The 22,121-nt window shown below is 45.4% G+C and overlaps 1 protein-coding gene across 1 annotated transcript in view; it reads left to right on the forward strand.

Moving 5' to 3' along the window:
- Positions 1 to 22,121, forward strand: part of ctif (CBP80/20-dependent translation initiation factor) — a gene marked incomplete at its 5' end in the record, with an annotated part of 72,120 nt that overhangs the window by 31,089 nt on the left and 18,910 nt on the right. The window contains 2 exons of the mRNA XM_080847270.1: positions 5,101 to 5,177; positions 21,348 to 21,894. Coding sequence (XP_080703396.1) covers positions 5,101 to 5,177; positions 21,348 to 21,894 — 624 coding nt within the window. The remainder of the gene's footprint in view (positions 1 to 5,100; positions 5,178 to 21,347; positions 21,895 to 22,121) is intronic.

Consider the following 22,121-nt stretch of genomic DNA (forward strand, 5'->3'; position numbering starts at 1 on the left):
GGAGCACGCCCCCGGACCCCCCTAGAGGGGTTATATCCTCCTCACCTTTTTCACCCCTGACCCGTTTTCATGCCTGCTTCCTCAAATTTAAGACGTGTGTTTCCTTGTATTTGTGGACTGTGAAAACTAGATGTTTTGGTTTATTTAATCGACCTTTATTTTCTCAAAAATGTTCTCATATACAAGAGAAAATCAGTGAATCCCTCATTGGTTGCTAACGAAATGGCAACAAGTAAATTATAAGAACACAATAAGAAAGAGAAATTTGCATGAGGAAAGGTCTCATCAGAGCCCATGGATTCCTCTTAGCCTTAACGGTGAAGACAGGATCTCTGACACACTAATTTCTAATGCTTAGATGCCCATTCTGACATCAGTTTTTGAAATAAAGTCTGTGTTTGCCAAATCTTATTATTAGTTGCAATCTTCTTTGTGTTGTTGTTTAATCTCATTAACTATACCCTGAAGAAAAACCTTTATCAGGAAAAAAAGGAAAAAAAACTTCCTCTGGTTTCCTGTGCACAGCAGGCTGGGTGTTCCCTTCTTTCCATTCTGGCGTATGCTTGGCTTGAGGAAAGTCAAAGCCCAGTGTGACCATATATTTATATATATATAATGTATATATTATATATATATATATATATAATACACACATTGCTTTGTATGTATGTCGGCTGTAATATATTGCTGTTGGCTGGTGGCCAAGATAAATGCGATGCAAAGGAACAATGGAAAGTTCATTCCCTGAATGTGCCTAATCTAGAAGGATCATAACACAGAGAGGATGCTGGGAACTCGCCTCAAACAAGCCATTCAGCCCCCCCCCCCCCCCCCCCCCCACACACACACACACACACACACACACACACACACACACATACATACACACCCCAAATATATACAGACGCATACACTGCATCAATGACCTGCATTTACGCATGCACCCTGCTAACAAACACAAACTGCACACAAATGTACATACAAACATGCACGCATTTCACTCAAATGCACCCATTTTTATTGTGTGGAGCTCTTAACTAGACCATCACACCTCTGTCTGTGAGGCTTCCCTGCTCCAGGCTTCCAGAGCCATGATGGAGTGAGTCGTGTGTCTGTCATTCAGGCCCACACCACATGACTTCCTGTGTGGCGCCTCGCAGCAGGAGAGAGAGCAGGAATGTCTTGAGTCATGATGTGTGTGTGGATGTGGGGAGATGCAGACTCAGGGCCAGCCTGTCCCACAAGCACAGTCTCGGGGCAAAGGAAGGTCATTGGTAGAAAGTGTTGGAAGATCCGTCATGGTGCCAAAAACAGAACAAGGAGACTGAACTAATTAGTTGATCAGCTCTATCCATTTTACTACTCTCATTCATTCTCAGCCAAAGTGACGTGATCTATGCGTGTCTTTAAGAGGTCACTGTATGGATCTGTTCAATATGTATCTGAAATAATTCCCTGGGTGGAAGAAGGTGCTCTGGTCCCTCTCTACTGGATGGATACACTGGGTGGGGCTGTTTGCTCTGTCAGTGATGTTGATGCCAGGCTGCTTCAGCTCCGCTGTGACCTCACGGATGACTCATCATTAACTGGCTCGCTGCTGGTCAGGCAGAAGTAAGAAGGCCTGAGCTCCTCATACATCCTGTCTGGAAAGGAGGCCTGGAGTGTGTGTGTGTGTGTGTGTGTGTGTGTGTGTGTGTGTGTGTGTGTGTGAGACAGAGGGACCCCTCTGACCTGTGGAACTCACTGCAGCCCATACATGAGCTTCCTGCTCCCGCCGGCTCACGGCCCCATTGTCACGTCTGCGGTCCCGTCACAGGTCAAGACTGCCAGTGCAGACGTGCAGAGCCCCTTGTGTTTGTTTGTGTGTATGGCGTTTGGGTGTGGGTGATTGTATGTTTCAACATACTCCTCTCTGATTGGGGGTGTCCCCTGTGTGCTACCTGCCCTCCCCTGCGCTTGAAACGGGGCCAAAACATAGGCGTTCACATTCGCCCTTATGTTTTAGCAGTGATTATTTGCTCAGAAGTGATTATCCATTTCATTTTTTCCCTCCAAACTGAAACCTTAATATTGGTTTTAATAGCTGAATTGGTTAAGGCAGCTGTAAAACCAGTTTAGGGCACCATTAGAGCTTTACACACGGCAAACCATACATTCTTGACACTTCAGTGTTACAAATAAACAGTTTTTCTGTTGTGAAATTTTGAATATTGTTTGTGTCAATATTTGCATTTTTCAGCTTTGAAGCTGGCAGATGTGAAGAGCATTTGAGATTATCATCTGGTAACAATTACGAAGGAGAATTATTCCTAATGGTTTCCCAGAGGAATGCAACAGTAGCTGAACATGCCATTCAATGTCTTTCTTTCTTTTGATGGCTTTCTGTCTCTTTTTCCTCTTTCTCTCCTTGCACACTCTAACAGCTGTTGCCATGTACTCCAGTTGCTCTGGGCCAAGACACATTCCAGGCAGCCCTGTGTGGTGTGGTTTTGCATGGCAGAATTTTGCATTTGCAAACCCTAGCGACGGCAGGCAGGCAGGCAGGCAGGCAGCGGAGACCATTGCTCATCACTTTGGGTGACTGTGGGTGTTCTGTGCTGCGTGTCTGAAGTGATGAGCCTGCTCCTTAACTCCCATCTGCCTCTGTGATAACTCAGAGACGACACAGTGACACTTCAGCAGACTCACCCCTGGGCTGCAGAGAAGCCTGTGCCAGGGCGTGTTACACTGGCTCAGCAGAGACGCTTAATGGGCTCAGATCTCAGTCAGCACACACGCAACAAACTCTCCTCCGTTTTTTTTTTTTGAGCCTGCTCCAACAAAACGACTAGCTGGTGACTTTAGTACTTTAGGTACTCTTAGGTCTCTCTTTCTCTCTCTCTCAATTCAATTTCAATTCAATTCAAATGGCTTTATTGGCATGAATGTACGATGCACTGTTGCCAAAGCACTAATAATAATAACAATATAATAATAACTCTCTCTCTCTGTCTCTCTCTCTCTCTCTCTTTCTCTCTCTCTCTCTCTGTTCTATCTCCCTCCCTCCTTCCGTCACTCGTCTCTTTCTCTAGCTTCCAATGTCTGTGTGTCTCTATTTGTGTGTGTTGCTGTACAGCAGTAATGGTCCCTTGTAGAGGCCATTTTGTTTTGCTCTGGTCTCAGGCAGGCAGCCTTGCTGCTGCTGGGGTGGTGCTTTGTGTCAGAAGCCTTTATCTCCATGCCAACAAGGCTGGAAACCATGCTACAAGAGCAGGGCCTCCACATCTGGGACCAATCAGCAAGCACCAATCAGAGCCCAGCGGTTTGGCTGGCCTGGCTTTAGTGAAGAAAAGAACATTGGAGAAGAAGAAAAAGACACAACTTGCAACATGGGAGGACCAGGGCGCGCCTTAGCTGCTCGTCGTGTGAGGAGAGCCATGTCTAATACGTTCAGTCAGTAAGCCGCGCGCACACACACCATTCCTCAGCAACACAGCTCGGGAAAGCCATAGAGCAGTGTTTTCACCTCTGGCTTTCAGTGTGGGTTGGTTGTACGTTGTTCTAGTTGTAACGCTGTAACTTACGGGGGAGGAATGAAGAAACGGAACATTAGAAACATGCAGAAACATTAAAGAAGTTGTAGCAAGTCAGAGCTTGCACATACGATTGGACTATATGTCATTAAGATCCTTCAGAAACATGCTGTTGTGATATTGCACTTGGCATGTTTTTTGGAAGAAGGCAAGGAATACACAAGACCCAGTTTAATTGCATACCAACCCACTGCCACATCAAACCTGCCTCACAGCACTATCCCAAATGGTTTGATGCATATTCTTGGTTTTTAATTTATGGACAGCTGGACAACATAGCATTTAGGAAATTGGTTCCCTTTTATCCCCATTTACAACTTACCACACACTTGAGTGCTTGAACCAGTCAATAGCCTATTTCACCATCGAGTTATTTAATATTAAAGATTTATGATTGAGTTGACCTTTATCTTTAGGTGCTTTGGAACAAAATGGTTGCTCCACTATTGACTCTCTACGCCCGCTGATGATGTTTGCAGCTTTTGTGAATGTTCTCCCTTTTTGTACACTCTAAATACTCCAACCAAGTTGATGAATCCAACAAGAAAACCTTACCTGACACTTAATCCTCCCATTACAATAAAATTGAAAAAAATACAACATTCAGTAAGTGCTGACAGTTGAGCTGGAGACACTGAAGCAGAGTATTGGCTAGCTATCAGTTAATGAGCTCATAGAGCATCTATGATGCTGGCTACCAGGTCAGTAATGCTAAACACCTCACACTCTCCCTGGCTCTGACTGATGATGCTCCCCATCTTTTACCTCAGTTGTGCACGTGAGAGGATTTGCTATACAACACAAAAATAATTTGTGTACAGCACAATATATTGTTACATGCACACACGGACACTCAGTGAATACTGAACATCATGCACATGCACACGCTCTCCCTCCCGCCCTCCTCTTCATTAGTCAAGGGGTGCTGACCATCTGTTGCTGTGGCAACCACCAGTGCTGGTTTCCCGCGCCCAGCTGAAAATGAGCGGCGTCTCCCTGGATAAGTGGAATGGTATATGTCACGGCTTCCAGAGTGGGAAGTGCCTCTGGAATTCCAATGGCCTCAGAATTCAATCAAAGGGCCGACTGCTGGCTTCTAACCCCTCTGGCCTTGCTTTTCCTTCTCTCTGTGTGCAGGTTGACTGAGGAATACAGTATTAGAGGTTGCAGGTTGACTGAGGAACACAGTATCAGAGGTTGCAGGTTGACTGATTGGCTGAGGTTCTCAGTCAGGGTCTGGGTCTGGGTTTCCTTGTTGCACTGGGAGCCCTTTCAGCCAGCCTATGTGCTTTTGGGCAAATTGAGCCTCAACTGGCTTTTAAGGATCTTAACACATGTTTTATCACCAGGTATCAAATGGAGACTAGGATTACAGCTGCATATCATGGATATTCCTAATGCATATACTTCGTTCAAAGAGAACCATGAGTGTGAGTTTACGTGTCTTGGGTAAACATATAGTAGATGTTCCATTCCTGTCAATAATGTGAATCCTTTTTTGTCCTCTCCTCTGTCTCCTCCACCACAGGCCTTTCCTCCTCTGCCTAATGAGGCTGAGATCGCACACACCAAAAAGCTCTTCAGAAGACGGCGCAATGACAGGCGGTGAGTTAGGTCTCGCTCTCGCTTCCTTCCTCTGTCTGCTTCTCTGACTCTCTTTCTCCCTCCTTGTCAGTGGTTTTGTCTGGCTGTCTGTCTGCATCCTGGTCTCTCTGTTGGTCTGCCTGCCTTCTGGTCTCTCTGTTGGTCTGTCTGTCTGATGGTCTCTGTGTCTCTCTATCTGTCTGTCTGCCTATCTATCTCCACTTTTTTCTATTCTCTGTCTCTTTCTTCTAGGCAGGTTTTATAGGGAATATGGAGGGGATGTTCATGGAGTGTTGCTGAAGAAACACTGATACACTACTGTACACACACACACACACACACACACACACACACACACACTCACACACTCAAACACCCCCACTCTCTGAGCTGCACTTACCACTAACGTTAATTCACAGGCACAGCCATAACAACGTCAGTTCAAGAATGCATGCCTCATATATACAGACCAGGATAAAGGCCAATACTTATGCGCTCAAACCCCCCCACACACACACACACACACACACACACACACACACACACATACACACACACACACACTTATACTTATACTATCAAATATACATAGCCAGGCCACATGCTACACAATCTCCGACACACACAGATGTTTCGGGCACACTGTTTTTCCTCCAGTGCTTTTCCTCTTCTCCTAACATGCTGGGATTAGGAGCGCATTGTTCCTGTCAGTCCTAATAACGTGACTGTGTGTGCCAGCCTCACTCACTGGAACCCATCCATGCCTCTCACTCCCAGTCGGATCTCTCAGCTTCATCTTTTTTCTCCTTCACCTGACGTCAGTGGAAAGTTTGAAGTTGCCATTTTCTGTTGCTAGGACACAGCTCTGAAGCTGAAATGTTTTACCGTCTTATTGTCTGTCATTCCCACTTTCGTTTGATTTTTTTGTGCTGAGAAAAAGCAGCACAGCAGGTAATGGATCTGGGGTTTGCGTGCCTGCAGGAGCTGATTGGCAGATTGTACTGATAACCTGATTGGACGATTAACTGATGCTGGGTGCTGTGTACAGAACTGAGCACAGAACTGGATGGTCCCAGGTTGGGGGAGTGGGTAGGGTGTGTGTGTGTTTCAAATCCTGTTCAGGATATGTTATGGGTTGCAGCTTATTGTGATACACAGCAGTTATACAGAGACATGCAATATGACTAGTTTGGCAACCAGTGAAATATTCACTCTTGAGGACGGTCACTCAAAGGAACCTTTAAGGAGGAATGCTGGGAAAGAGAGCCAGTGGTTATGGCTGAGGCACTCAGACTATGTGAATTTACCTGTGTTACGTGAAGAAGCCTGTTGCCGCAAAGGTTTGGTTCACATCCCAGTAGGGCTGCAACTAACGATTATTTTGGTAATCGATTAATCTATCGACTTTTTTTTCGATTAATCGACTAATCTAACGATTATTTCCATAAATTTAAAAAATGATTCAAAATGTTGGAATTTGAATTTCAAATGTATTTGAGTAACAAGTTAATACAAATGTAATCATCATAATAAAAACATTAAATAGTTATACAAATTAAGAGTGCAAATATGCTTATAAAAGTAAAGAGAAAGTGCAAATAAAGTTTTAAAAGTAAAGAGAAAGTTTTAAAAGGAACTCAAAATAGCAATCAAGCCTCTGCAAGTGCATCATAACTGAGCTGCAGGTGACATTCAAATTTTAAAAAAAAAATCCACAGTCTTTTGTTTGAAGATTGCTAAGTGGAGGAGGTTATCTATTCAGAACAAACGAAAATACAGGCTACTCTGATAATTCACTGATTTACCACATTGCACTTAACATAACTGAAATAGCGTTAGCAAATATCCTCCATGAGACGGTCTGTTTTCAAACATTTAAGAGTAAACCTTACAATAAGTTATAGATATATGTCTATGATAATTGCTGCTAGACACTTACTGTTCTTATGCTCCCACAGCCCATTCTCTTTGAAATACTGTAGTAGTACTTCTTAAACTACTAATAATTGACCATCATTGAGAAAATGACAACTTTTCTGTTAGCCATATCTGATATGCAGCAGCTGCTAAACCAAGCTTTGTTTATTGTTTCCATGGTAACATGAGCCATCTCAGAATCATTTGTTTTTCGCAGCTAATTCGCACTTCCTATATGCAATTCCGAATGAAAAGTACCGGTAGCTCTGTTAGCGTCTGCAAACATTTTTTTAAAATATTATATGACGCGTCGACGATACAAATACGCGTCGACCATTTTTCACAATCGACTTAGTCGATTTCGTCGACTAATCGTTGCAGCTCTACATCCCAGTCTCTTCCCTTACCCTTCCCTAATCCGGGTTTGTAATTCGAGGGGGCCAATTATATCTGTCAAATATGTCTGTTGCAATCCCTAGAAGAAGCTAACCATAGCTAGTTCGTACAACAACCACAAATTCAAGTAAACACATTGATTACCTAAGGATTTGATAGCCACAATAATATAAATCAGCTGTTTTAAAGCAGCAATACGGAGTTCTGGTCCAAAACTAGTAAGATTACTACCTAAAAGGCATACAAAAACCTTGCAAACCCCACGAACAGTCCAGCTGATGCTGATTTAAGCTTGCCAATATGCTAACTGGTGTCTTTTGGCAGTATAGCTGGCAATGTCATGCGTGTGAAAGCTTTTCTTCCATTTTTACAGGGTGTTCCAGCCCGTTACACAGAACTACTGTACATAGGGCATTTCCTGGATGGCTAGTGGGGAAGACACAGGCTGGTGTAACGTTAACTTTCACCAGAAACTGGGATGTGAGTTAAGAGTTGTCTGTAACCATGGATACCACTCTAGAGTCCCTCAAAGTAGTCCATCCTTTTTCTTTCCATCCTTTTAACAGTTAGTTACATAAGACCTACTGATGAATACATACTCGCCAAACTGTTTGCCTAGGTTTTCTACTGGCGTTGTTTCGCTCACACCTTAAGGCCAATTTAGGGTCGTTTTAGACGCAGAGCCGTAAGCACGTAATTTTCACAAGGAACTTGTTTTAGACAAGTTTTGATTTAAGGTTCGTTTAAGACGCAGAGCCGTGTTGCAAGGCTTGTGAGCCGTGTTGCGTGTTGCAAAGCAAATTGACGCCTGTAGATTTATTTTGAGTTAAGTAAGCCTATTTATTGCAGCAGGACAAAGGAAAAGTGTAAGTGTAGTGGGCGAAAGCCTTGATGTTATGAATACATGTGTTACACAAAATACAAATGTTGGCAATTCAGTACCAGTGGCGAAAAAGACAGCACATGACGCAAAAGTTCGTTTATTGACATCTTTTAATGACTGCGACAGGCTTTAAAACGATGTGTTTATGAGTTACATTATTCAAAGATGAGGTGGTAAACGGCGAGAGAATCTCATCATGTTGTCAATGTTTGTAACTACAATGGTGCTGGCCACAAGGTAACGGCAGGTTGCTGTTAACTTTTGTATATGAGCAGACCGGGCTCATTCTATCAAACTCGCTGGTGCAATTGATGGATTCACGTCAATATGAACTCAATGAAAGATATCACCATGACTCACAAGTGGCGGAAAATGAATATGAAAGTACCTATTTGTTCGTGAATGACCACATTCTCTCCAAACAATCGCGGATGAGAATGGGATATTCGCGGTAATTTGAGCGTCCTTATAAGTGTTTAAAGAGGATTTGTAAAGGAGTTCATGTCTTCGGACCTCTTCTGTTATGTTTGTTCCTAATCCAGAAGAAAAGGCTTGTGAGACGGTCTGCAGGGTATTCATGATTTAAAAAAATGTCTGGGTCTAAAAAAGACTGTATGCTATTAACCCGGAAACGTGAGACTCTGTGAAAGGCTGTGGTAGCCGGCCAATCACAGCCTTTGCGAGCTGTGTAGGGCCGTAGTGTTTTAGTCGCATAGTCAGGAATTTTGGGCGACGCACTTAAGCACGTAAGGGGGGATATTTTACCGCGCAAGGGGGCTTGCGTCTAAAACGACCCTAAATTGGCCTTTATTGTTGCAGATTTGGCTAAAACTCGTTCATTTTTCTATAGGGATTTTTCTTATCTTTTTTTTGATCCAGATAGTGTTAACATGCTAAAGCTGAAAACTACAAACTTCTGTTCGACTCCTATATTCAATTGCTTTTTCACTTTGGAGTTTCTTTTATCACTCATTCCTTCAAGGAGGGCTGTAGCCTAGCTCGGAGGACGTTTTGTTCTCTACAAGATGTTTAGCGTTTGTGTTTGGGTGTGCCGAAACGTGTGTGGAATTGGTATGCATCAGTCTGTGCGTTTCCTTTGCTGTGAAGCAGTACACTGTGACACCTTCCTTCCCATAATTTCCCATGCAGCTTGGAGACTCCAATTAATTTGATTTCCCCTCCCCCGCAGGGAAGGCAAAGAGAGCAGCACACGCAATGGGGTTGGGGTTCTTCAGTGGCAAAGCCACAATAACCTTCCTGGAGCACTGATGCAGTGTGTGTTTGTGTTTGTGTTTGTGTTTGTGTGCGTGTGCGTGTGCGTGTGCGTGTGCGTGTGCGTGTGCGTGTGCGCGTGCGCGTGTGCACCCACCCGCCCAGTAGGCGGTGTGGGTTGGTGCCCATTGGTATACACACACTCCAGTGAGGATTTAATCATCCCACTGCTTTATGTCCGCCCCTGTACACGTTCTGTTGGGACTCTGCCCTTTACACAGACAGACAGACAGACAGACAGACAGACAGACAGACAGACAGACAGACACAGAGAGAGAGAGAGAGAGAGAGAGAGAGAGAGAGAGAGAGAGAGAGAGAGAGAGAGAGAGAGAGAGAGAGAGAGAGAGAGAGAGAGAGAGAAGACAAGACAAGTGAGGAAGAGACAGACAGACAGACAGAGAGAGATGGGAAGTGGAAATAGAAGTGAGAAGAGAGATGAGTGAATGAGTCTGGCTGTGTAGGAAAGGACACTACAGAATAAGTTATGAATCTCCTTCTGTCTCTCATTTTCTCTTCTTGTTCTCCTCTCTCTCTCTCTCTCCCCCCACATGCCTCTGCTCTTTGCCACATTTCCTATCTTTTCTCCCCTCCTCCTGTTCTCCTCTGCACTCTCACCATTTTTTGCCTCTCTTTCTCTTCACCTGCTTGGTCTGCCTTTACTTTTTCCTTCCCTTTGTCTACCTGTCCCTGTCTCTCTCTCTCTATCTCTCTCTCTCTCTGATTCTGCACCCAGCCTGACAGAAGGCACTCTTGCCTGTTAGTGCAGCATGTCTGCACAGTGGCCCAGAATCCTTTGCTGCTGGCAGAGAGGACACTGCGGTCTTGTTTGTCAGAGTTTCTGGCCGAAGGACAAATCCTTGCCCTGGCAGGACACCTCACTGCAGAGGCACACCGGCCAGTCCTGGGGGCTTGTATTTCAAGCAAGTGTGAAGGACTGGAAGGCTGTCTACCTCTCTCCTTCTCTCTCTCTCCTTTGCTCTCTATCCTTTGCTCTCTCCTTCGCTCTCTCTCTCTTTTTCTCTCTCTTCCTCTCCTTCTCTCTCTCCTTCCCTCTCTCCTTTGCGCTCTCCTTCGCTCTCTCTCTCTCTCTTTCGCTCTCTCTTTCTCTGTCTCTCTCCTTTGCTCTCTCTCTCTCTCCTCCACTCTCTCTCTCTCTCTCTCTCCTTCGTACTCTCTCCTCCACTCACTCTCTCTCTCTCTGGGGTGAAGTCTGCTGGCAGACCTGCAAACACACTTAGCCTGAGGCTGTGAAACTCTGGAAATCAGGGACATATGCAGGCCCTGGCTTTTCAGCACGGAGGATGTATTAAATCAAGGTCACTCTGTTATGCTTTGTTTCCAAAAGCATTATCAAACAGCCAACTGCCAGTGTCGCCTGGCTTGAATGGATGAATCACTGACTTAATGTATATTTTGTATTTCAGCAAAAAAAAGGACACCCACTCATGCTAAAGATTTATTTATGAAATCTTTCTTTTTAGGTTTGCTATATTTCCAATTGATGATGTTAAACTCCCAAAGGATTGATACGCCAACACTGTCGTGCCTTAGGCCTTGAGCCTGTGTTGTGTTTTACAGTAGAACCCAAGTGCTGTTCAAAGTGGGGCTCTGTGAGGAGGATGACATTTTTACATACAAAGGTTAAGCATTCTTCAGATAAAGGTTTGCTTTAAAATGCTAAACTAAATGAATGAGGAAAGTTGAAGACTAGGCTAAGCAGGGGTGCAAACATAGCCGCCTCGTTCTTCCAGCTCCAGCTCCCTCCAGCTTCCCTCCTTCCCCCCCGCCCCCCTCAGTAGATACAGTTGGACAGTTGAATGCCTGAGGGTTCATCTGGCTCATGAACAATACCTTGCTTAGAATTTATACTAAAACATAACATAACGCGCACAAAGCTGAAAAGCTGCGTACACACAAAACAATTCAGGTGCATGAAACCTTGAGCACGCAAGTTTCCACGCGCCTTTCATTTGTACATCCCGACCAATGAGAAATTGAGCGCACATGCAAGAGCACCACACTCCACTCGCTCACCCCTCAATTACGCTCATTTTCGTACGCTAATGAATAAATAGGCCTGGGCTACCCCTGTGTTCAGATTGAGACTTAATGGAAAAGCAGGCAGCAAATCAGTCAAAAACTTCAGCGAATGGAGGTGGGTTGGGCTGTCACCTTGCCACTATTAGTCAATATTTACATTTCTGCATTAATGAAATAAGTGCCTTCTATTAACCAAGTCAAATTCTACCTTCAAATTCTACGTGTGTGTAGTAGTAGAAGTAATAGTAGTAGTAGTGTAGTCAGTCGCTCTGATTACATTGCAGCTCTCACTGCAACTTGAGTTTTAATGTTAGCCTGGTCAACCACATCATATCGGAACTATATACACCTGCTGACATACAGATTATCCCATGCCATCCAAACCGGTCTGCCAGTTTCCTCTGGAATGCCCCTGTCGTCAAGAAGCCCAGTGTGGTGGTTAGGTAATATCGTCAAGAAGCTCAGTGCGGTGGTAAGGGAATATCGTCAAGAAGCTCAGTGCGGTGGTAAGGGAATGTCGTCGAGAAGCCCAGTACAGTGTGGTGGTAAGGGAATGTTGTTGAGAAGCCCAGTGTGGTGGAGAGGGAATGTGCAGATGCGTGACTTTGCACACTAAAACCACACCCAATTCAGAGGATAGCTCTTGGAAACGTTTGATAAGCCAGTCATGGAACAAAAACATCTGCGCGTTCTCTAAATACACGTTCTCTTTTCATTGGAATGAACCCCTTATAGGCTGCGATTTGTTATTCGATTCTGTAATACATAGCATATCATTTGCAAGGCCCTCAGACTCGTAAACTAGTAATGTAAGTTACGCCAACTCACTAAAGCATTAAGAAATGTGCAAACGCCAGACACTCCCATTTCACTCCTGACGCATCCAAGCGTGAGCATGCAAGGTGCTGTGTGCAACGTTTGCGTTTGACCATGAGCCACGTGGCCACATTAGTGCTGTCAGTCTGAGAGTGGCCCCCTCTCCTGTGTCCTCTCTGGGTAATCAGGCCATTAGCTGATGACTCCGTCACGCAGGGCAGAGGTTGTTCCTGGGAGAGCCCATCACGCTGTGACAGGAGCATGCTAACGACCATCTCTGCTCCCCTCTGCGTAGTTGATCTTCAGTTGGTTGTCAGCAGGATTCTATTTGTTGCAAAGATGTCTTTGAATTAGTTTGAGAAGAAGAAATAGATTTCTGAAATCATATTCATAGGAGAAATGTGAAGATGATATCGCATTTGTGGTTTCATACTGTCTACGGGAGACAAGTGTGAATGTGTCATAGATAATGCTCCTTTTACAGCACGTTGTAGAGAAAGAGGAATCCGGTACGTGTTGTCCAACTAGTGTGTAAAACGCACACTGCCTTGACGGCCCTTAATGCTGCTGGCAGTCTGGAGCCTTACCTCTGCCAGTGATGTGTCTCCTCTGGCTGTCCTCAGGCACACACCTGCCACATGCTGTGGTCAACACTGGCACTGGGGGGTTTTGAGCTTCAAACAGTCTAATCCTTGTATGTTGTGGCGATGTGCACGCTTCCTGTGATGGCAAACATGCGCCCGCCCGTCATGAATATGTATCCCCCTGCTACGTTTGATGTGCTAAAACGGACAGGATTAGACAGAAAGATTGTCATCTTTGTGTCGCTTTTAACCATCAAGGAGACTGAGAATGTCAAGGCCCCCTTTTGGGAATGATAAACATTGTTCATTTTTCTGTGTTTCGGTTTTTTTGTTTGTTCTTCCTCTTTCTGTTTGATTTTCTTTTGAACTGACTTGGATAAGAAATCCGCTCTGATCCACAGAAGAGAGTCGGTGGCATGTTAGAGCTTACCTACGGCTGGTGTTCCTGTCTCGGTCTTTTCTTACTGTCGCACTCGTTCACGGTCACACTCACACTGTTCTCCTGCGTTCTGTCTTGTATCTGTCTGCTGTGCCTTCTGCTTGACCTTGTCTTCTCCTTTCCTGGTTTAGTGTCCACTGACTTACAGAGGCACAGAGGCTTTCATCATTTCATCAATGATTTCTCATCTTGGATTTGGCAAATTTCTGTAAATAAATTCTCAATTAAATAGACAAACCTCCATCTGCATGTACAAACATCACACAACTCTTCTTGTTGTTTATTTTAAAATGCACCATGCCTGTCCCTTATTGTGCCTTAAACATGGCTTCATCAGGCCTGCCGGGCCCCGTCTGCTGAGCTTGTCTGGGGAGAGCGGCTTCCTCTTATCTTCTCCCTGACCTGCTGCTGTCACTGTCATCCACGCATGTCGAGGCTCCACAGCCTTAAGAGACTAGAGCCAGGGATCAGAAAGAAATATGTACAGTGCCTATTTGTCCAGGCCCTTGAGCAGAATGTCTTTAGGAAGGTATAAGGCATGCATTTAGCTCCTGGAAAGGCTCCTCTCGCTCCTCGTGCCTGAGAGAAAGGTGAGCTATGGTCCAGTCCTAGGGTGAAGGGCTTATTTGGTTTCCCTGATTGTTCATATTTTGTTCAAGATTTAACAGGTGGTAGATAAAGATGTCTTGTCTACTTGAAATGACTTGCTTTTTAGAAAATTGAAATGATGTCGCTCTTCATTTAGAAGAGATTACCTGTGTATAGTTGTGCTTGCAGCACACACCAGGAGTTCTGTTGAGGAATGGACTGAATTGACTATGCAGCATGCAGGGTGCCTATGGTGCCTGTGAGCTATTACCTGATACTTTGGCTGTTGCTAATTAGTGTGCTTGCCCGAAGGGAAGCACACTATTGTTCTTCGTTTTTTACTATTTTTTTTATTCTAGTAGTTTTTCTTGCAGCTAACTACTCCTCGCCCGATTGAGATAGAGACGCCGTTCAAACACCAAAACGTCCGGCCCGATCCGGTGCAAGCTGCTATGACTTTTCGTGGCGGTACTCCTTGCCACTCCTTTTTTATTCCTCTTTTTCCATCACCTTTTTTCTCCATAGACTTGCATGGCAGAACTTTGAGGCATTATGACATCATAATAGGCTCATTAAACTGGCTTGCACCTGTGATTCACTGACAACTCTCACTGACACCTGCGCACGGTTCCTCTTCTCTCTCTGTCCCTCTCCATTCAACTGTATAACTAGGAATATTAAGAGACACCTTCCATACCAGGGCTCTACTCACTCATGCATACTCACTCATGTTTACTCACTCGTGCATACTCACTCATGCATACTCACTCGTGCATACTCACTCATGCATACTTACTCATGCATACTCACTCATGTTTACTCACTCATGTTTACTCACTCATGCGTACTCACTCATGCGTACTCACTCATGCGTACTCACTCATGTTTACTCACTCATGCATACTCACTCATGCATACTCACTCATGTTTACTCACTCGTGCATACTCACTCATGCATACTCACTCATGCATACTCACTCATGCATACTCACTCATGCATACTCACTCGTGCATACTCACTCGTGCATACTCACTCATGTTTACTCACTCATGCATACTCACTCATGCATACTCACTCATGCATACTCATTTGTGCATACTCATTTGTGCATGCTCATCCAGCAGGGAGAGCTGGAGAGCTGACACCTGCCCCAATTCCAAGGCACTTGTTCTCTCGGTCATGGCCGCAACAGAGCAAGCACACTCTCGCAGTTCGTTCACGAAACGCATTCTAGTTATTATTAGCTGTTTCTTAATGTCCAGTGCCCATGTCTTGCTCTCCCAGAACAATCTTACTCCACAACAGTCTCTGGTGAGATGCTGTGCCAATACCACAGGTTTTCTTTTTCTTGTTTTTTTACACACACACACACACACACACACATACACACACACACACACTGTTTCTGTTTCTTTGCCATTTGGGAGTTTTGTTGTTTAATGTAAAGCCCCAGTAATGAAGTAGAAGTGAATAGACTGGGCAAATGTGACAAGACATGTTCAAGTGTTTCACAATCACTATATCACTGCATCACTGCACATCTTACAGACCATTCAATCAAATATTACTTCAGCCATCAACATCTGAACATCACCTAGTCTTCCGGCCCTTTATCCTCTTAGAAGACCATGAATTTACTTACTTTTTCAGTGGTACAATATTTTTTGTATTAACATCCACTTAAACCATAATCATACCTTCACCTTTGTGACCTTTAGTTTGTTTGTTTGTTAGGGTTTTGCCAGTAAGCACAACAAACAGTCATGCTTCACTGAGGTGACTGTCTCAGGTTTGTCTCAGACTTGTCTCAGGTCACTGAGACAACACTCTCAGGATACAAGTGGAAGTTTCATTTCCATCTGCGCTTCATGATGATGATGATGATGATGATGATGATGTTGATTCAATGGCGTTTGGGAACACGGTGTGCAAAAGAGTATTAGAAAAAGCACCAACCCAGGTGAGCGCGTGCCCTTAGACTGTGGAGGTCACCTGGTCACCACTGATTTAGTTGATTTAGTAGTAGTGTTTTTTATATCTCACTGCACTCTGAGTTGTGATGGCATCCCCGTAGGTCTGTTCATTCAGTCATTAGTTTTGGCATCCCCGTACATCTGTTCATCCAGTCATTAGTTTTGCCTTGAGATTTCCCTCCTCCGTTCCTCTTGCATGTGCCTGTTGGGTCCTATCAGCTCCCTTTCTTCTCATGTTCCTTCTCCCGCCGCTCTCTCTCTCCCTATCTCTTCTCTTCCTGCCTGTGTTTGTCGCCCTGTAGCCCTGCCAATCATCCATCTATTCATTGAAACCTAGATGCCCTCTCATGCTTTTAGAAACGTTCACCAGGACCAGTTAACGGTGCTGCTGTCTGCCCAGGGGAACCGGCATGTAACCAGGTCAGTGGTCAAGGGTGAAGGGTCAGGGCCGGGACAGGACGGGCACTGAGGAGGGCGGAGTCTGGAGCAAGTGGGAAATGTGTGGAATACAACTTTGGTGATGTGGAGATGTCATGGTATAGATATAATAGCATTCATTCCATGTATTTAGTATATAATATGGAATGAGCTGGTTGTAGACTACTATAAGTATAACAGAAGATGGAGGGGTACAGTGCATAGACCAATGTGTACAAATAATAGACACAGAAAGGAGGACTATTTATATATTAGGTATACATGTTGGGACCCTTACACTGCAATGTCTTTTCTGAAGGATTTGGGAAAACATCCCTCGATTTTTTTTTTTTAAATATCTCATAATAATAAATCACTCAAACCTCAGATAAAATTTCCTGATCAAAGTTTTGTCACTGACAGAGTATACAAATAAGTGACAAAAAAAGCATCAAGTCTCAGATTGAAAAGGATGTTTTTTTTTGTAGCAAAACGTCTTCACTGCAATTTGCGATGAAATTTGGCAAAAGACTTTGAGTAATCAATTGGGTCTTTCCATTGGCACTTTTGGTCGTGCCGAGACAGGCCGGAAGGTGCCAAGCTGATTTGCATTTCAATTACAAGTTGAACAGCGCCAAACTGCTCCATGCCACACTCATTTGGACCCTCTCCTGGGCCGCCCCGGGTGCGCCTTCAGACGCACAGAATGACATCGAACATACTATCTCTCTTGTGATTGCCTCAGTCATCATACAGCGCTTGCCATTTTGTCTGTTTAAATATCAAGACATGTATGAAGCGGATCTGGTTAAAAGGTTCAATCTGGGAAGTTTGAATAGTAACTACATCAATGATAGTAAATGGTAAACTGCCCGTCGACATTTTTTCCACAGTGAGTTTGTTTAGGCAGACTTTGAATTAACAAAATAAACGTATTGTCTCATTGCGACAAGTGGTATAAACTCGTTAAAATGGTTAAGTAACATTGTTTTCTTGAGAGCTAGCAAGCTTGCATAGAATTAGAAACAGCTAACATCAATGTTAGCAAGGATTCAGGCTTAGAAATAATGGAGCCAGTTTTAACCGAGCAGCCTCTATTATCTTTCACTAAAGACAGTAGTGCTAGCCTGCAGGCTAAACTGGTTTTATTTTTAAGACTAAACCAAGTGTTTCCTTTGTAGGCTAAATACGTATGGCTACTGGGGTACAAACGGAAGTAGGTAGTGTTGCCTCTTGGAGGTAGTTGGCTCCACTAGGTGAAATATGTTTGTAAATTGGACACCTCACAACCTTATCCCTTACTTTAAGGCACACCCTCAACTGACACTCACACTCATACACTATCCTTGTATGGCCTCATCCAGCTCATTAAGCTTGCTGAAGACATTTTACAAGATGGTCAGCACAATTCAGAGCATATTTTCAGGTCAGGTCTTTGCATTTGTGATGTGCCGTCTGATGAGTTTTGTGTGCGCATGCTTATGTATGAGCTGCAGCCCAGGTTTTCTGCACTCACTGTAAAAGAAATCAAGTTCTGTGAATGTTCAAGGTCCACCAAACTTTCCTGCGGCGTAGAGCAACTCTTGTTCTCTGTTTATGACAATGACACACTTTTTCTGAAGGCAAAAATGGCCTTCACATCACCTTCAGTTTTGTTTAGCTAAAAGCAGGCTCTTGATTTGTATTGTCATCTTGAGGGCATTGTGCATGTGTTATTAAACTGTAATGGGAGTGTTAGCTAAAAGCATTTAGTTGAAAGTAACACAGGAGTGGATCTTTTTTTTTTTTTGCTCACACTTTTTCTTCCTCTCTGTCAAACCATAGCGTTTTATTCTTTTTAATTCCTCTCCTTTATCGTTGCCACCCACTCAGACATTGTGTGTGTGTGTGTGTGTGTGTCGGTGTGTGTGTGTTCACTGAGCTCCTTGTCCTCCTGCTGCTGTAGCCTCTGAGGCTGCTGGGCGTTGGGATAGGTAAGGGCCATGAAATGCAAAATCACAAGAGGACACCTGAGGGGAATGGAAGCATCTGCCTGAAAAATGTTCTTATGAAGTGTGTGTCAGTCTGTCTGTCTGTCTGTCTGTCTGTGTTGTGGGGGGGGGGGGGGGGGGGGTACATGTAAAGGCTGCCTGTGTGGGTCAGAAAAGGTTAAGCCTCGTAAAAGTGGCTGAATGCCATGCTCAAGCCAGCCAACTGGATGTCTTTATTTCGAGGCTGTCAAAGAGCATGCTGGATTGGTCGCACTTGGAAAAGGTCAGGATTCCTGCTTGGTTCTGGGGGCCGGGCTCTCTCTCCTAAGCAGGGCTGACTGGATGTGAAGCACGCAGGGCAGGCTGAGGTGAGCGGCACAGGGGCCCTCTTGTCTGATGTCTGCCCACCACGCTACCGTGGCATCTCTGTGATGTGGCCGCCGGCAGGTTAATCCAGGGCCAGAAGGCCATGATTTATTGGTTATGTGTTCATCGTGTTTTCAGCTGTTTTTGTGAGAGTGCGCTCTTGTAAGTATTGCCCATGCTTCTCTGACCTGTCATTTTTATATATATATATATATAAGTCCCAAAGTGTTTGGACTGTATTCTCACCTAGTCTTTGTGTGGCTGAGGCAGGGCTGCTTCAGAAACCATCTCTCCTGATGGAGGCATGCGTGAGCTTATTGATTGGTCCGTCTCATCCGTCAGGTCCCTGCAGATGGGATTCTAGTGATCGTTCTGTTCGTGCCATCAAATCACTTATTTGCACATTATACATGCTCATACAATGCCTTTATTCTCCTGCATTCCAAATACCTGCCTAAGTATCTCACATATTGAATTGTTGAGATGTGCTATGGCATTTTTAAATATAGATATCTATTGAAAACGTAGATAATAGCATAGTGTCATTTCAGCGATGCAAGACTACCCGCTCCTGTTTCTCAGGGGTCTCATCAGTGGGTTGTTCTGCTGGTGATGTGTAAGGGGACTTTTCATTTTTTTTCCTCCCCAGCTTGCGTGACACTCACACACAGACGTCCCAGGGTTTCAAACAGCGTAGGGGTCAATCTATGCTAGCCTGAAGGCTTCGGGGTGAGAATCTACCACTGCAGTTGCTGTGTGTGTTCAGCCCGCTCCCCCACCCCCCAGCACCACACCAGACTACCCCCTCCCCTCCCCTCCCCACAGCCCAGCCAAACGCCTGCTGACTCCAGTGGCTATGGGCAGCTTCTGAGTAAAAATAGATCCACAGGATGTGTGGAGTAAGTGATGGACTAAAGAACTCCAATGTAGCAATTAGCAAGTGTGGGGCCGTCCTCCAGGCTGCTCCCAGACAGAATGTAGGTCAGGCCTGATCCACAGCACTCGCTCGGCTGGGGACGGAGGGATGCGCCGCCGGCGGGGGATAGAAAGAGAGAGAGTTAGAAACAGACACATAGAGAGAGAGATGGGGGGGGGCTGATGCCAGTGATGTCAGGCTGCAGACCAGGCTGTAGAGAGGAATGTGACCAGCGGGAATCTTCCACCGCCCGCGGGTCTCTTTTATAAATGGGTGAGGGTGAGTTTGCCAAAATTCACCAAGTCCACATCGGTTTGGTCTGCAGGTCACATCGGATGTAAAGAGTGCCCTTGTTCTTCCCCCTGCTCTGTGTTTATGTGGCAAACTCCTGGTTGACTCATCCGCCATCTTCCTTCACTTCAGAGAAACTCATTCCTCGCACTGGTTAATCTTGTGACACGTGACGTCTTACAGTCATCTGATCTCGCAGAAGACGGTGGAGTCTCGCGTTTGACTCTTCAGAGAGCTGTAAGCGTTCAAATGAAGCTCCATGAAATCCACTTTGATCAGCTCTCGCGGGTCTGACAGCAAAGGGAAGAATGGCAAGATCTTACGAGAGAAATCAACTTGGGTAGAGCAGCAGAAGTCTTTAAGTCGTGGTGTGTCAGAGACTTGATAGGAGTGTACAGGGTGTTTGTATTGCCAAGGCAAGCTTCAGTCTCAGAAGACTGGTATTGTTTTATCTCCTGGTTTTGCTTTCCTTTGATCTTCCACTGGCACAAGCACACGTGCACGCACACACACACACACACACACACACATACACACACATACACACACACGTACACACACGGCATCTGTTGCTCTCTCAGGTACCTGTTGCCATGGAGCTTGTTACAACAAGTGTTACATTGCTGTGCTTACAAAAATCTCTTTCCAGTCCCATTGCAACATTGGCATTAACAGTGCGTGTATGATATTGACTCTCCCACACACAAATCCATTATTTATTCTCTTACATCAAGACATAGCCGTTTACAGAGATACTATAGCACATATACACTGTGTGTTCTCCTATGCAAGCCAGATCACACTGTAGGCATGCAGAGATATACACACACACACACACACACACACACACACACTCATTTGTATGTGCACAGACACACATGGCACATGTCCAGTCCATTCTCAGTGGTGGGAGCACAGACTCGTGTGAGCTCACATGCTTGACTGGTCAGGGGAAGATGAGGGAATTCAGTTAATCCTATTTTTGCATAAGTCCTGCGTAAAGCTGAACCCCACATGGAACAGCAGCACTCACAGACTTCAGACACTCGAAGAGGCCGATAGCTACTGAAGAAAGATTAAGCTCTAGTCCAGTCAGTTGGCTGCCATATGAAAGCAGGGAGTGGAAGTCTGCACTGACCGGTAGAATCCTAGAAAGCAATCGAGCGTACTGAGAGAGCATTTGGGTGGGTAGAGGAGCAGGGCGAGAGAGACTATGTGGACAAGATGGACATGACTGTCCCTGTCTGTGACTGGGTTGGTGGCCAAAGTGTTAGCGGCTTGGTCGTTGGCATGTGGCTAACGGAAGCGTGCTCTCGTTCCAGGAGACAGCAGCGGCCGCCCACCGGAGGAGGAGGTGGAGGAGGAGGAGGGGGAGGAGGAGGAGGGGGAGGGAAAGCCCAGAATCCTCAGCAACAGCAGCAGCAGTCACCTCAACAACAGAACACTCAACAACAACAACAACAACAACAACAACAACAACAGCAACAGCCGACGCCTCAGCAGCAGAGCCAGCCCCAGGGCGGCGAGCAGCAGCAGCAGCAGCAGCAGCAGCAGGGGGGCAATGCCAAGTCCAGTGGCCGTCCCTACCAGGGCGGTGGCCAGCGCCCACACCACGGCTACAGCCAGAATCGCCGCTGGCACCACCCCCAGAAGCACCAAGGCAACGCATCTCAAGGAGCCTCGCCCAGCCACAAGGGGGCTCCCCGCAATGCCAAAGACTCTGAGAATGTGAAGGCAGAGGAGGAGGGCCCTGACAGAGAGAGGGCCCCCAAAGAGATGGGATCCCAGAGAGAGGCCCCGGGCGACGGGGCCCGAGTCAGCCTGCTGCAGTCATCCAAGGAAAGGCTGAGGAGGAGGCTCAAGGAGAAGGTAAAGCTCTTTAGTGTCAGCTACTATCAGCATCAGATGTCAGCTAGGCTTGGGCCTATCCACACACTCGCACAGAAACACACACACACACAGAAACACACACACACACACACAGCTTGCTCTCTCTCTGAAGTAAGCTTGCTCTCTCTAAAAGTAATCACAATATTCCCTAGCACATTCTCTCTCATTCATTATGCTGCATATACGAAAACACAACCGCAACTAAA

Source organism: Sprattus sprattus, assembly GCF_963457725.1.
Source record: "Sprattus sprattus genome assembly, chromosome: 11".
Classification (NCBI taxonomy): domain Eukaryota; kingdom Metazoa; phylum Chordata; class Actinopteri; order Clupeiformes; family Clupeidae; genus Sprattus; species Sprattus sprattus.